This window comes from Balaenoptera ricei, chromosome 12 (assembly GCF_028023285.1).
Source record: "Balaenoptera ricei isolate mBalRic1 chromosome 12, mBalRic1.hap2, whole genome shotgun sequence".
NCBI lineage: Eukaryota > Metazoa > Chordata > Mammalia > Artiodactyla > Balaenopteridae > Balaenoptera > Balaenoptera ricei.
This window is the reverse complement of record NC_082650.1, coordinates 48,487,537-48,501,460: the sequence shown is the minus strand read 5'-3', so window position 1 is coordinate 48,501,460 and position 13,924 is coordinate 48,487,537. Positions and strand designations below refer to the sequence as shown.

The window sequence follows — 13,924 nt, the reverse complement described above, 5'->3', positions numbered from 1 at the left end:
TGTCAGGCTTCCCAACCTGGGGGTCTGGCAACGGGAGGAGGAATTCCTAGAGAATCAGACTTTGAAGGCTAGTGGGATTTGATTGCAGGACTTTGACAGGACTGGGGGAAACAGAGACTCCACTCTTGGAGGGCACACACAAAGTAGTGTGCACATCGGGACCCAGGGGAAGGAGCAGTGACTCAGGGGAGACTGAACCAGACCTACCTGCTAGTGTTGGAGGGTCGCCTGCAGAGGTGGGGGGTGGCTGTGGCTCACCGTGGGGACAAGGACACTGGCAGCAGAGGTTCTGGGAAGTACTCCTTGGCGTGAGCCCTCCCAGAGTCTGTCATTAACCCCATCAAAGAGCCTAGGTAGGCTCCAGTGGTGGGTTGTCTCAGGCCAAACAACCAACAGGGAGGGAACCCAGCCCCACCCATCAACAGTCAAGAAGATTAAAGTTTTACTGAGCTCTGCCCACCAGAGCAACAGTCAGCTCTACCCACCACCAGTCCCTCCCATCAGGAAACTTACACAAGCCTCTTAGATAGCCTCATCCACCAGAGGGCAGACAGCAGAAGCAAGAAGAACTACAATCTTGCAGCCTGTGTAACAAAAACCACATTCACAGAAAGATAGACAAGATGAAAAGGCAGAGGGCTATGTACCAGATGAAGGAACAAGATAAAACACCAGAAAAACAACTAAATGAAGTGGAGATAGGAAACCTTCCAGAAAAAGAATTCAGAATAATGATAGTGAAGATGATCCAGGACCTCGGAAAAACAATGGAGGCAAAGACTGAGAAGATGCAAGAAATGTTTAACACAGATCTAGAAGAATTAAAGAACAAACAAACAGAGATGAACAATACAATGACTGAAATGAAAACTACACTAGAAGGAATCAATAGCAGAATAACTGAGGCGGAAGAACGGATAAGTGACCTGGAAGACAGAATGGAGGAATTCACTGCTGTGGAACAGAATAAAGAAAAAAGAATGAAAAGAAATGAAGACAGCCTAAGAGACCTCTGGGACAACATTAAATGCAACAACATTCGCATTATAGGGGTCCCAGAAGGAGAAGAGAGAGAGAAAGGACCCGAGAAAATATTTGAAGAGATTATAGTCGAAAACTTCCCTAATATGGGAAAGGAAACAGCTACCCAAGTCCAAGAAGCGCAGAGAGTCCCATACGGGATAAATCCAAGAAGAAACACGCTGAGACACATAGTAATCAAACTGGCAAAAATTAAAGACAAAGAAAAATTACTGAAAGCAGCAAGGGAAAAATGACAAATAACATACAAGGGAACTCCCATAAGGTTAACAGCTGATTTCTCAGCAGAAACTCTACAAGCCAGAAGGGAGTGGCATGATATACTTAAAGTGATGAAAGGGAAGAACCTACAACCAAGATTACTCTACCCAGCAAGGATCTCATTCAGATTTGATGGAGAAATCAAAAGCTTTACAGACAAGCAAAAGCTAAGGGAATTCAGCACCATCAAACCAGCTCTACAACAAATGCTAAAGGAACTTCTTTAAGTGGGAAACACAAGAGAAGAAAAGGACCTACAAAAACAAACCCAAAACAATTAAGAAAATGGTCATAGGAACATACATATCGATAATTACCTTAAACGTGAATGGATTAAATGCTCCAACCAAAAGACACAGGCTTGCTGAATGGATACAAAAACAAGACCCATCTATATGCTGTCTACAAGAGACCCACTTCAGACCTAGGGACACATACAGACTGAAAGTGAGAGGATGGAAAAAGATATTCCAAGCAAACGGAAATCAAAAGAAGGCTGGAGTAGCAATACTCATATCAGAAAAAACAGACTTTAAAATAAAGAATGTTACAAGAGACAAGGAAGGGCACTACATAATGATCAAGAGATCAATCCAAGAAGAAGATATAACAATTATAAATTTTTATGCACCCAACATAGGAGCAACTCAATACACAAGGCAACCGCTAACAGCTATAAAAGAGGAAGTCGACAGGAACACAATAATAGTGGGGGACTTTAACACCTCACTTACACCAATGGACAGATCATCCAAAATGAAAATAGATAAGGAAACAGAAGCTTTATATGACACAATAGACCAGATAGATTTAATTGATATTTATAGGACATTCCATCCAAAAACAGCAGATTACACTTTCTTCTCAAGTGCGCATGGAACATTCTCCAGGATAGATCACATCTTGGGTCACAAATCAAGCCTCAGTAAATTTAAGAAAATTGAAATCATATCAAGCATCTTTTCTGACCACAATGCTATGAGATTAGAAATGAATTACAGGGGAAAAAACGTAAAACACAAACACATGGAGGCTAAACACTACGTTACTAAATAACCAAGAGATCACTGAAGAAATCAAAGAGGAAATCAAAAAACACCTAGAGACAATGACAATGAAAACACAACGATCCAAAACCTATGGGATGCAGCAAAAGCAATTCTAAGAGGGAAGTTTATAGTTATACAAGCCTATCTCAAGAAACAAGAAAAATCTCAAATAAACAGTCTAACCTTACACCTAAAGGAACTAGAGAAAGAAGAACAAACAAAACCCAAAGTTAGCAGAAGGAAAGAAATCATAAAGATCAGAGCAGAAATAAATGAAATAGAAACAAAGAAAACAATAGCAAAGATCAATAAAACTAAAAGCTGGTTCTTTGAGAAGATAAACAAAATTGATAAACCATTAGCCAGACTCATCAAGAAAAAGAGGGAGAGGACTCAAATCAGTAAAATTAGAAATGAAAAAGGAGAAGTTACAACAGACACCACAGAAATACAAAGCATCCTAAGAGACTACTACAAGCAACTCTATGTCAATAAAATGGACAACCTGGAAGAAATGGACAAATTCTTAGAAACGCATAACCTTCCAAGACTGAACCAGGAAGAAAGAGAAAATATGAACAGACCAATCACAAGTAATGAAATTGAAACTGTGATTAAAAATCTTCCAACAAACAAAAGTCCAGGACCAGATGGCTTCACAGGCAAACTATATCAAACATTTAGAGAAGAACTAACACCCATCCTTCTCAAACTCTTCCAAAAATTTGCAGAGGAAGGAACACTCCCAATCTCATTCTATGAGGCCACCATCACCCTGATACCAAAGCCAGACAAAGATACTTCAAAAAAAGAAAATTACAGACCAATATCACTGATGAATATAGATGCAAAAATCCTCAACAAAATACTAGCAAACAGAATCCAACAACACATGAAAAGGATCATACACCGTGACCAAGTGGGATTTATCCCAGGGATGCAAGGATTCTTCAATATACGCAAATCAATCAATGTGATACACCATATTAACAAATTGAAGAATAAAAACCATATGATCATCTCAATAGATGCAGAGAAAGCTTTTGACAAAATTCAACACTGATTTATGATAAAAACTCTCCAGAAAGTGGGCATAGAGGGAACCTACCTCAACGTAATAAAGGCCATATATGACAAGCCCACAGCAAACATCATTCTCAATGGTGAAAAACTGAACACATTTCCTCTAAGATCAGGAACAAGACAAGGATGTCCACTCTCACCACTATTATTCAACATAGTTCTGGAAGTCCTAGCCACGGCAATCAGAGAAGAAAAAGAAATAAAAGGAATACAAATTGGAAAAGAAGAAGTAAAACTGTCACTGTTTGCAGATGACTTGATAGTATACATAGAGAATCCTAAAAATGTCACCAGAAAACTACTAGAGCTAATCAATGAATTTGGTAAAGCTGCAGGATACAAAATTAATGCACAGAAATCTCTTGCATTCCTATACACTAATGATGAAAACTCTGAAAGATAAATTAAGGAAACAGTCCCATTTACCATTGCAACAAAAAGTATAAACTACCTAGGAATGAACCTACCTAGGGAGACAAAAGACCTGTATGCAGAAAACTATAAGACACTGATGAAAGAAACTAAAGATGATACCAACAGATGGAGAGATATACCATGTTCTTGGATAGGAAGAATCAATACTGTGAAAATGACTATACTACCCAAAGCAATCTACAGGTTCTATGTAATCCCTATCAAATTACCAATGGCATTTTTTACGGAACTAGAACAAAAAATCTTAAAATTTGTATGGAGACACAAAAGACCCCGAATAGTCAAAGCAGTTTTGAGGGAAAAAAAGGGAGCTGGAGGAATCAGACTCCCTGACTTCAGACTATACTACAAAGCTACAGTAATCAAGACAATATGGTACTGGCACAGAAACAGAAACATAGATCAATGGAACAAGATAGAAAGCCCAGACATAAACCCACACATCTACGGTCAACTAATCTATGACATAGGAGGCAAGTATATACAATGGAGAAAAGACAGTCTCTTCAATAAGTGGTGCTGGGAAAACTGGACAGCTATATGTAAAAGAATGAAATTAGAACACTCCCAAACACCATACACAAAAATAAACTCAAAATGGATTCGAGATATAAATTTAAGATTGGACAGTATAAAACTCTTAGAGGAAAACATAGGAAGAACACTCTTTGACATAAACCACAGCAAGATCTTTTTTGATCCATCTCCTACAGTAATGGAAATAAAAACAAAAATAAACAAATGGGACCTAATGAAACTTCAAAGCTTTTGCACAGCAGAGGAAACCATAAACAAGACAAAAAGACAACCCTCAGAATGGGAGAAAATATTTGCAAACGAATCAACGGACAAAGGATTAATCTCCAAAATATATAAACAGCTCATGCAGCTCAATATTAAAGAAACAAACAGCCCAATCCAAAAATGGGCAGAAGACCTAAATAGACATTTCTCCAAAGAAGACATACAGATGGCCAAGAAGCACATGAAAAGCTGCTCAACATCACTAGTTATTAGAGAAATGCAAATCAAAACTACAATGAGGTATCACCTCACACCAGTTAGAATGGGCATCATCAGAAAATCTACAAACAACAAATGCTGGAGAGGGTGTGGAGAAAAGGGAACCCTCTTGCACTGTTGGTGGGAATGTAAACTGATGCAGCCACTATGGAGAACAGTATGGAGGTTCCTTAAAAAACTAAAAATAGAATTACCATATGATCCAGCAATCCCACTACTGGGCATATACCCAGAGAAAACCACAGTTCAAAAAGACACATGCACCCCAGTGTTCATTGCAGCACTATTTACAATAGCCAGGTCATGGAAGCAACCTAAATGCCCATTGACAGATGAATGGATAAAGAAGATGTGGTACATATATACAGTGGAATATTACTCAGCCATAAAAGGAACGAAACTGAGTCATTTGTTGAGACGTGGATGGATCTAGAGACTGTCATACAGAGTGAAGTAAGTCAGAAAGAGAAAAAGAAATATCGTATATTAATGCATGTATGTGGAACCTAGAAAAATGGTACAGATGAGCCGGTTTGCAGGGGAGAAGTTGAGACACAGATGTAGAGAACAAACGTATGGACACCAAGGGGGGAAAGCCGTGGGGGGGTGGGGATGGTGGTTTGCTGAAGTGGGCGATTGGGATTGATATGTATACACTGATGTGTATAAAATTGATGACTAATAAGAATCTGCTGTATAAAAAAAATTAAATTAAATTAAAAAAAAGAGTACTTTCGTGATGGTTTGGTTCACTGCATTTATCAGAAAATTTCTACTTTAAAAAATGTGACTTTTGTTGATTTTGAATGTCAGCTTTATTAAACATACAACTTAGGAGTAAAGAGTGAGTAGGATGTATCTAGATTTACATTTTCTACAGAACTTTCTGTGATTATCTGTGCTGACCGAAATGGCAGCCACTAGCCACACGTGGTGCTATTGAGCACATGAAATGTGGCTAATGTGACTGAGGAATTAAATTTTAATTTTATTTCATTTTAAGTAATTTAAATTTAAATTTAAGTAGCCATGTGTGGCTAGTGGCAACTGTACAATGAAAGGAACTGAAAAATTCAGTCACCTGATCTTATTTTTACAATGCCAGCTAACTTGATAGACTGAATTGGAGTTGATTATTCTTCTGTGACACTGAGCTCCTGTTCTAACCTGCTATAAATACTAACCTGAACAAGTCATGTGTGTCCTTACCTTTATTATGTCATCAAGTTCTGAAAGGGTCAGCCGAGGCATAGTTAGTGAGTCGGAAGACATCCTCAGAGACGCGTTCACCCCTGCCATCTGGTCCCTCACTCTGTCATGCTGTTTCTGCACGAGGAAAAGCAAGGGAGAGAGGAAGAAAAGGTCGCTTTAGATAAAGAAGGCATCAGGGAGAGTGCTGTCAGCTTGCTGCCACTGCACTCCGACAGATCCAGGTTCCTATCCCAGACCCACCAATGAATTGCTGTGTCACTCTGGGTAATTCGACCCGGCCCAGGCTCAGCTTTCTCATTTATAAAATGGAGATAATGAAAGTAAGCACCTCAGGAGCTTCAAAGAACTTAGTTATGATTATTACTTACAGTGCCACCACATCAAAGAGAGTTCACACTCCAGAGAGGGCCCTTGCCTCTTTCTCCATAAATGTGAAATGGGGCTAGGGATACAGGATTGAACAGGCTCTGTATTTGCAGTAATTGAAAACTGAATTAATTCCAAAAAGCATTTATCATGTGCTAACTTTGGGCCAGGCACAAATAGCTCATTTGGACAGGAATAAAGTATATACAAAAGAATCTTAATGTCCTTTTAAAAATTTAAAGTGGCCCTATTATCAAAGCATAAAACTGTGATCTCGCTTCCTCCTACTCTGAGCTCTTTATGTTAGATGCTCAGATGTTCTGAGGAGGGAAATTGCCCAAGTGTGGTTATATCTTTTTTCTTCTTTTTCTTCCAGTTTTTTTTTATTGAAGTATAGTTAATTTACAATGTTGTACCAATCTCTGCTGTACAGAAAAATGACTCAGTTATACACATGTATACACTCTTTTTTTTAATATTCTTTTCCATTATGGTTTATCACAGGATATTGAATATAGTTCCCTGTGCTATACATTAGGACCTTGTTGTTTATCCATTCTAAATGTAATAGTTTGCATCTACCAACCCCAAACTCCCAGTCCATCCCTCTCCACACTCCCCCTTGGCAACCACAAGTCTGTTCTCCATGTCTGTGTCTGTTTCTGTTTTGTAGATAGGTTCATTTGTGCCATATTTTAGATTCCACATATAAGTGATATCATGTGGTATTTGTCTTTCTCTTTCTGACTTACTTCACTTAGTATGATAATCTCTAGGTCCATCCATGTTGCTGCAAATAGCATTATTCCGTTCTTTTTCATGGCTGAGTAGTATTCCATTGTATATATGTATCACATCTTCTTCATCCATTCATCTGTCAATGGACATTTAGGTTGTTTCTATGTTTTGGCTATTGTGAATAGTGCTGCTATGAACATAGGGGTGCATGTACCTTTTTGAATTATAGTTTTGTCTGGGTATATTCCCAGAAGTGGGATTGCTGGATCATACAGTAATTCTATTTTTAGTTTTCTGAGGAACCTCCATACTGTTTTCCATAGTGGTTGTAGCAACTTACTTTCCCACCAACAGTGTAGGAGGGTTCCCTTTTCTGCACACCCTCTCCAGCATTTGTTATTTGTAGGCTTTTTCTCTTTTTAATTTTTTTCTTTTTATTAATTTATTTTTGGCTGCATTGGGTCTTTGTTGCTGCATGCAGGCTTTCTCTAGTTGCAGCGAGCAGGGATACTCTTCGTTGTGGTGCGCGGGCTTCTCATTGCTGTGGTTTCCCTTGTTGCGGAGCCCGGGCTCTAGGCACGTGGGCTCTGTAGTTGCTCTAGGGCGTGCGGGCTTGTTGTGGTGCTTGGGCTCTAGAGCGCAGGCTCAGTAGTTGTGGCACATGGGCTTAGTTGCTCTGCAGCATGTGGGATCTTCCTGGACCAGGGATCGAACCTGTGTCCCCTGCATTGGCAGGCAGATTCTTAACCACTGCATCACCAGGGAAGTCCCTTTTTTTTTTTAAATAAATTTATTTATTTATTTATTTATTTATTTATGGCTGTGTTGGGTCTTCGTTTCTGTGTGAGGGCTTTCTCCAGTTGCTGCGAGTGGGGACCACTCTTCATCGCAGTACGCGGGCCTCTCACTGTCGTGGCCTCTCTTTTTGCGGAGCACAGGCTCCAGACGCGCAGGCTCAGTAGTTGTGGCTCACGGGCTTAGTTGCTCTGCGGCATGTGGGATCCTCCCTGACCAGGGCTCGAACTCATGTCCCCTGCATTAGCAGGCAGATTCCCAACCACTGTGCCACCAGGGAAGCCCCGGGAAGTCCCTTTTATTTGTAGACTTTTTAATGATGGCCATTCTGACCGGTGTGAGGTGGTATCTCATTGTAGTTTTGATTTGCATTTCTCTAATAATTAGTAATGTTGAGCATTTTTTCATGTGCCTACTTGCCATCTGTTTGTCTTCTTTGGAGAAATGTCTATTAAGGTCTTCTGCCCATTTTTCAATTGGGTAGTTCCAAGTGTGGATATATTTTTTTGATGAATGCTTTAACTTATACTTTCACTTTGGGGTTCTAGAGTCAGGGATCTTACGATTTTGACGAAATATTGTAGAGCTTCAGAGATTGAAAGCAACACAGAATGAAACTTTAACATGGAAAAAGTAAAAGACCCATTTTATAATCTGAGTAAAAAATGATCTGGTTACTTTAGAAATGGTAATTTAAATTAGAGTTGAAATTTTTGTTATGGTATAATCTAGGATATCACAGAAATAATTATAAAAGCCTATACTTGAATGACATACTTTAAAACTTTCTAAGTTCACCTTAATGTCTTTTCTCACTCCCTGGACTCTTTTCTGATTTAGTGGAAAAGAAGAATGAAACCCATCTTCTCCAAATACCTTGCTACAGGGAAAGACATAGGTCTAGGGACAGAAAAGTTATCTCATTTGAACATCCTCTCAAAGCAAGAACATTAAAAAAAATCAATTTCCCCTCAAAATCCGTCAAGCTTAATACAGTGTGACTATCTGGGGTTAATTGTTCTTGTCTTCACAAGGAGAGGTAGTTAATACAGCTCTACACAAAAGCAATGTTTTAAAGTATGTACGGAAGGGAGGTCAAAAAGATTGGTATTATCTAGCTGTCTCAGAGAAGTTTTCCTGTTATAGAGTTTGAGATATGACCCCTTCCAGAAGCGCTTCTATCTGAGTTGCCTTAATGGAACACAGCTAACACCCTGAAGTAACAACCAAACTTCAAAGCCATGTGTGAACAGCACTGCCTGATAAGCTCATTGGCAGTAGTTGGAAAATGATATGCTTCAAGTTAAAGGGTTTCTGTCATTTACCAGATATAGCATTAGACAGAAATGAATAAAATTAGCTTTGAAACAAAGATATTCCCACAGAAAGATGGACAATTTGAACAAAAGAAAGTTTAGAAACTAATAATTAGTGAAAACGACAATAATTAGCACTATTTAGCATGCTTCAGTATCCATTTCACATATGCAAAAAATAAAACAAAATTTCCTGACACTTAAAAAGAGATAGAAACAGTCTTGGGAAGGTGGAGCTTTGGAGTTTATGAGAATCCCTAAACAGACAGAATCTCATTTCTTTTTTCTTTTTTTAAAATTTTATTTATTTTCTTATACAGCAGGTTCTTATTAGTCATCAATTTTATACACATCAGTGTACACGTCAATCCCAATCACCCAATTCAACACACCACCACCCCCACCCCCCTGCGGCTTTCCCCCCTTGGTGTCCATACGTTTGTTCTCTACATCTGTGTCTCAATTTCTGCCCTGCAAACCGGTTCATCCATACCATTTTTCTAGGTTCCATATATATGCGTTAATATACGATGTTTTTCTCTTTCTGACTTACTTCACTCTGTATGACAGTCTCTAGATCCATCCACGTCTCAACAAATGACCCAATTTCGTTCCTTTTTATGGCTGAGTAATATTCCATTGTATATATGTACCACATCTTCTTTATCCATTCATCTGTCGATGGGCATTTAGGTTGCTTCCATGACCTGGCTATTGTAAATAGTGCTGCAATGAACACTGGGGTGCATGTGTCTTTTTGAACTGTGGTTTTCTCTGGGTATATGCCCAGTAGTGGGATTGCTGGATCATATGGTAATTCTATTTTTAGTTTTTTAAGGAACCTCCATACTGTTCTCCATAGTGGCTGCATCAGTTTACATTCCCACCAACAGTGCAAGAGGGTTCCCTTTTCTCCACACCCTCTCCAGCATTTGTTGTTTGTAGGTTTTCTGATGATGCTCATTCTAACTGGTGTGAGGTGATACCTCATTGTAGTTTTGATTTGCATTTCTCTAATAACTAGTGATGTTGAGCAGCTTTTCATGTGCTTCTTGGCCATCTGTATGTCTTCTTTGGAGAAATGTCTATTTAGGTCTTCTGCCCATTTTTGGATTGGGCTGTTTGTTTCTTTAATATTGAGCTGCATGAGCTGTTTATATATTTTGGAGATTAATCCTTTGTCCGTTGATTCGTTTGCAAATATTTTCTCCCATTCTGAGGGTTGTCTTTTTGTCTTGTTTATGGTTTCCTCTGCTGTGCAAAAGCTTTGAAGTTTCATTAGGTCCCATTTGTTTATTTTTGTTTTTATTTCCATTACTGTAGGAGGTGGATCAAAAAAGATCTTGCTGTGATTTATGTCAAAGGGCGTTCTTCCTATGTTTTCCTCTAAGAGTTTTATAGTGTCCAGTCTTACATTTAGGTCTCGAATCCATTTTGAGTTTATTTTTGTGTATGGTGTTCGGGAGTGTCCTAATTTCATTCTTTTACATGTAGCTGTCCAGTTTTCCCAGCACCACTTATTGAAGAGACTGTCTTTTCTCCATTGTGTATCTTTGCCTCCTTTGTCATAGATTAGTTGCCCATAGGTGCGTGGGTTTATCTCTGGGCTTTCTATCTTGTTCCATTGATCTATATTTCTGTTTTTGTGCCAGTACCATATTGTCTTGATTACTGTAGCTTTGTAGTATAGTCTGAAGTCAGGGAGTCTGATTCCTCCAGCTCCGTTTTTTTCCCTCAAGACTGCTTTGGCTATTCGGGGTCTTTTGTGTCTCCATACAAATTTTAAGATGATTTGTTCTAGTTCCGTAAAAAATGCCATTGGTAATTTGATAGGGATTGCATTGAACCTGTAGATTGCTTTGGGTAGTATACTCATTTTCACAATGTTGATTCTTCTAATCCAAGAACATGGTATATCTCTCCATCTGTTGGTATCATCTTTAATTTCTTTCATCAGTGTCTTATAGTTTTCTGCATACAGGTCTTTTGTCTCCTTAGGTAGGTTTATTCCTAGGTATTTTATTCTTTTTGTTGCAATGGTAAATGGGAGTATTTCCTTAATTTCTCTTTCAGATTTTTCATCGTTAGTGTGTAGGAATGCAAGAGATTAATTCACTTTTACTTAGGAGATTTTACAATGACTTACTAAGAGATAGTGATGACTGAAAATCAGGGCAGAGAACCCAATTTAAGTTGGGTTTGCTGACAATAAACAGAGCTAAAGTAATGAGTTTGCTCACAGTTGCTTCCTATTTTTTTTTTTAATTTATTTATTTATGGCTGTGTTGGGTCTTCGTTTCTGTGCGAGGGCTTTCTCTAGTTGTGGCAAGCGGGGGCCACTCTTCATCGCGGTGCGCGGGCCTCTCACTATCACGGCCTCTCTTGTTGCGGAGCACAGGCTCCAGACGCGCAGGCTCAGCAGTTGTGGCTCACGGGCCTAGTTGCTCCGTGGCATGTGGGATCTTCCCAGACCAGGGCTCGAACCCGTGTCCCCTGCATTGGCAGGCAGACTCCCAACCACTGCGCCACCAGGGAAGCCCGCTTCCTATTTTTGATATTGCTTTTTCACTCTAACCTTTACAAATATGTCCAAAGAGGCAGGTGTCTTCCTATGAGAAGATGACCATTCTTGGTGATGAGTGTGTGCATCACTTGGCGCAGAAGTGTGAGCATCACCAGTTCTAAGTCTGGCGGTATGGGCATGCACAAATCCTGGCCCCGTAGGGTGACTGCCTTGGCAAGCTCTGGCCAAGCCTGGGAATTTTCCTCACCTCTTTGTAATTGTATGACCTTGGCTTGAATTAGACTCCCTATCTCTGCAGCTGCTGATCAGCCAGGCTGTGAGATCTGCTTATCAGGCCCTTCCAAAAATTATACATATCTTTACAGGAACATGGTTCCGGGTTGCTTTGGGATTTTTACTGCTCTCAATATAAAAAAAGTTAGGCACAGGAATCATGCCTTGTTTACTCAGTTGCAAGAGCAATACATCCAACACAGGTGGACACAAGCACCAGGAACAACTGCATTCTTATCAATGCACAAGCTCAACAACTACAACGGTTTCAACTTGATTTTAGGTGTACACACTTATATTAGCAAGTTATTGTGGCAAAAAATGTACAGATAATTTTAAAAATAAAGATTTAAATGTACCAATATTTTAAAAAAGTGTTTACCAACTGTCCCTTCTTGGGATAACTTCATGTTGTATATGCCCGAAATGCATTTACAGTTAGAGTGTCCACTGTACCTTGTGATCCCGCTGCCTGGCTGCTGTGGCTCTGTTCATGTCTTCGGCATCCCTGATATGGTCAAGGGCCAGGTCAAGTGACTCCTGGAGGTCTGACAACTTAGCATTATAGTCGTCCAGCTGCTCCAGGACCACAGGAAACAGAGAGTGAGTATCGTTGTACTGCCGCTGCCAACTCTCAGCCTGGCTCAGCACTGGGAAGAAAGGTACATAGAAACTCAGTCTGGGCTTCTCCCTTCTCCTCCCATCCCATCCCGCACTTAGAAAGATGCAAATACATCAGGTTATGTCTTCTTTAGCAATAGCGATTGAAGCTGTTGTTCACAAAAACAGTCCCATCTTTGATATCTGAAGTTTTAAATACTATTTTGTAGGGTTTGAGAGCCCCTGGACCACCATCAGCTAAAATGGGAGTTGATTAGTTTTCCCATGAAGATTATGCTTTAAGTAGAAATGATGTCATTAAACTAGGTTTATTATTACCGAGATTATTAATAATTTGACCATACAAAGGAAACTTGGATATACTACAGTCTTACTATTAGAGACAACCCCAGTTGTTCTGTCTGTTACTGGCAAATGATGTTCACAACCATTCATTTTCTGTATTCTCTCCAGGCAGCTGTTTTTACTTAGCTCCTTTAGGTCAAACCTGAATCATTATCTTGGAAAGAAGATTAAATGGCAATGATATATTCTTAAACTTTGCATATATCTTAATTCTCTGATCAAAGTTACACGCATTGACTATGTGCCTTAATTCTATTTTTTCTCCAGGGACTATCAGTCTGTCTTATTGAGGTTTTCTATTTACTTTCATCACCATGAGCAGAAGACACAAAGTTCATGGCTGAGTAGAGAAAGTGGTTGAAAATGCATTCACTAGGCGGAAGGCAGCTAAGTGGGAGATGTACTTGGTTCCATTTCCCCAGAACAGTCTTGTTAAACCCCAAAATAGGCAAGGAGCGTGAAAGCATCTGGCTGTGACATCAGAGCTGCAGCCTTCCTGACTGCTGGCCTCATCCTGACTCAGAAATGGGCCTGAGATTCTTCTTTATTTCTTACTGTTTCTAAGACCTTATAAGTTTGCTATCACAATAGGCCTTTATGTCAACAATGTTCCTCTTCTAGAATATTCACAGTAAGTTTTAACAGAAGTTGATAGTGACAATTGTAGGAAAATGATCTAACGTAGGCGTTCCTAACCCTTTCTGTATCATGGGCCCCTTTACAATCTGGTGAAGCCTTCAGATCCCTTCTTATGTGTTTTAAAATGCACAAGATAAAATACATAGAATTAAAAAGACCAGTATATTAAAAAAATTGGTAATATAATAATATATGTGCTTCTT

General features: G+C 39.3%; 1 protein-coding gene across 7 annotated transcripts in view; it reads right to left on the bottom strand.

Annotated features, from left to right (window-relative positions):
• LAMA4 (laminin subunit alpha 4) overlaps positions 1 to 13,924 on the bottom strand; it is a 147,798-nt gene that overhangs the window by 53,632 nt on the left and 80,242 nt on the right. For all 7 annotated transcript variants that reach the window (XM_059941382.1, XM_059941381.1, XM_059941380.1 and 4 more), the window contains 2 exons: positions 12,573 to 12,766; positions 6,102 to 6,218 (listed from right to left, as the gene is read on the bottom strand). In XM_059941382.1, the coding sequence (XP_059797365.1) occupies positions 6,102 to 6,218; positions 12,573 to 12,766 (311 nt within the window). The remainder of the gene's footprint in view (positions 1 to 6,101; positions 6,219 to 12,572; positions 12,767 to 13,924) is intronic.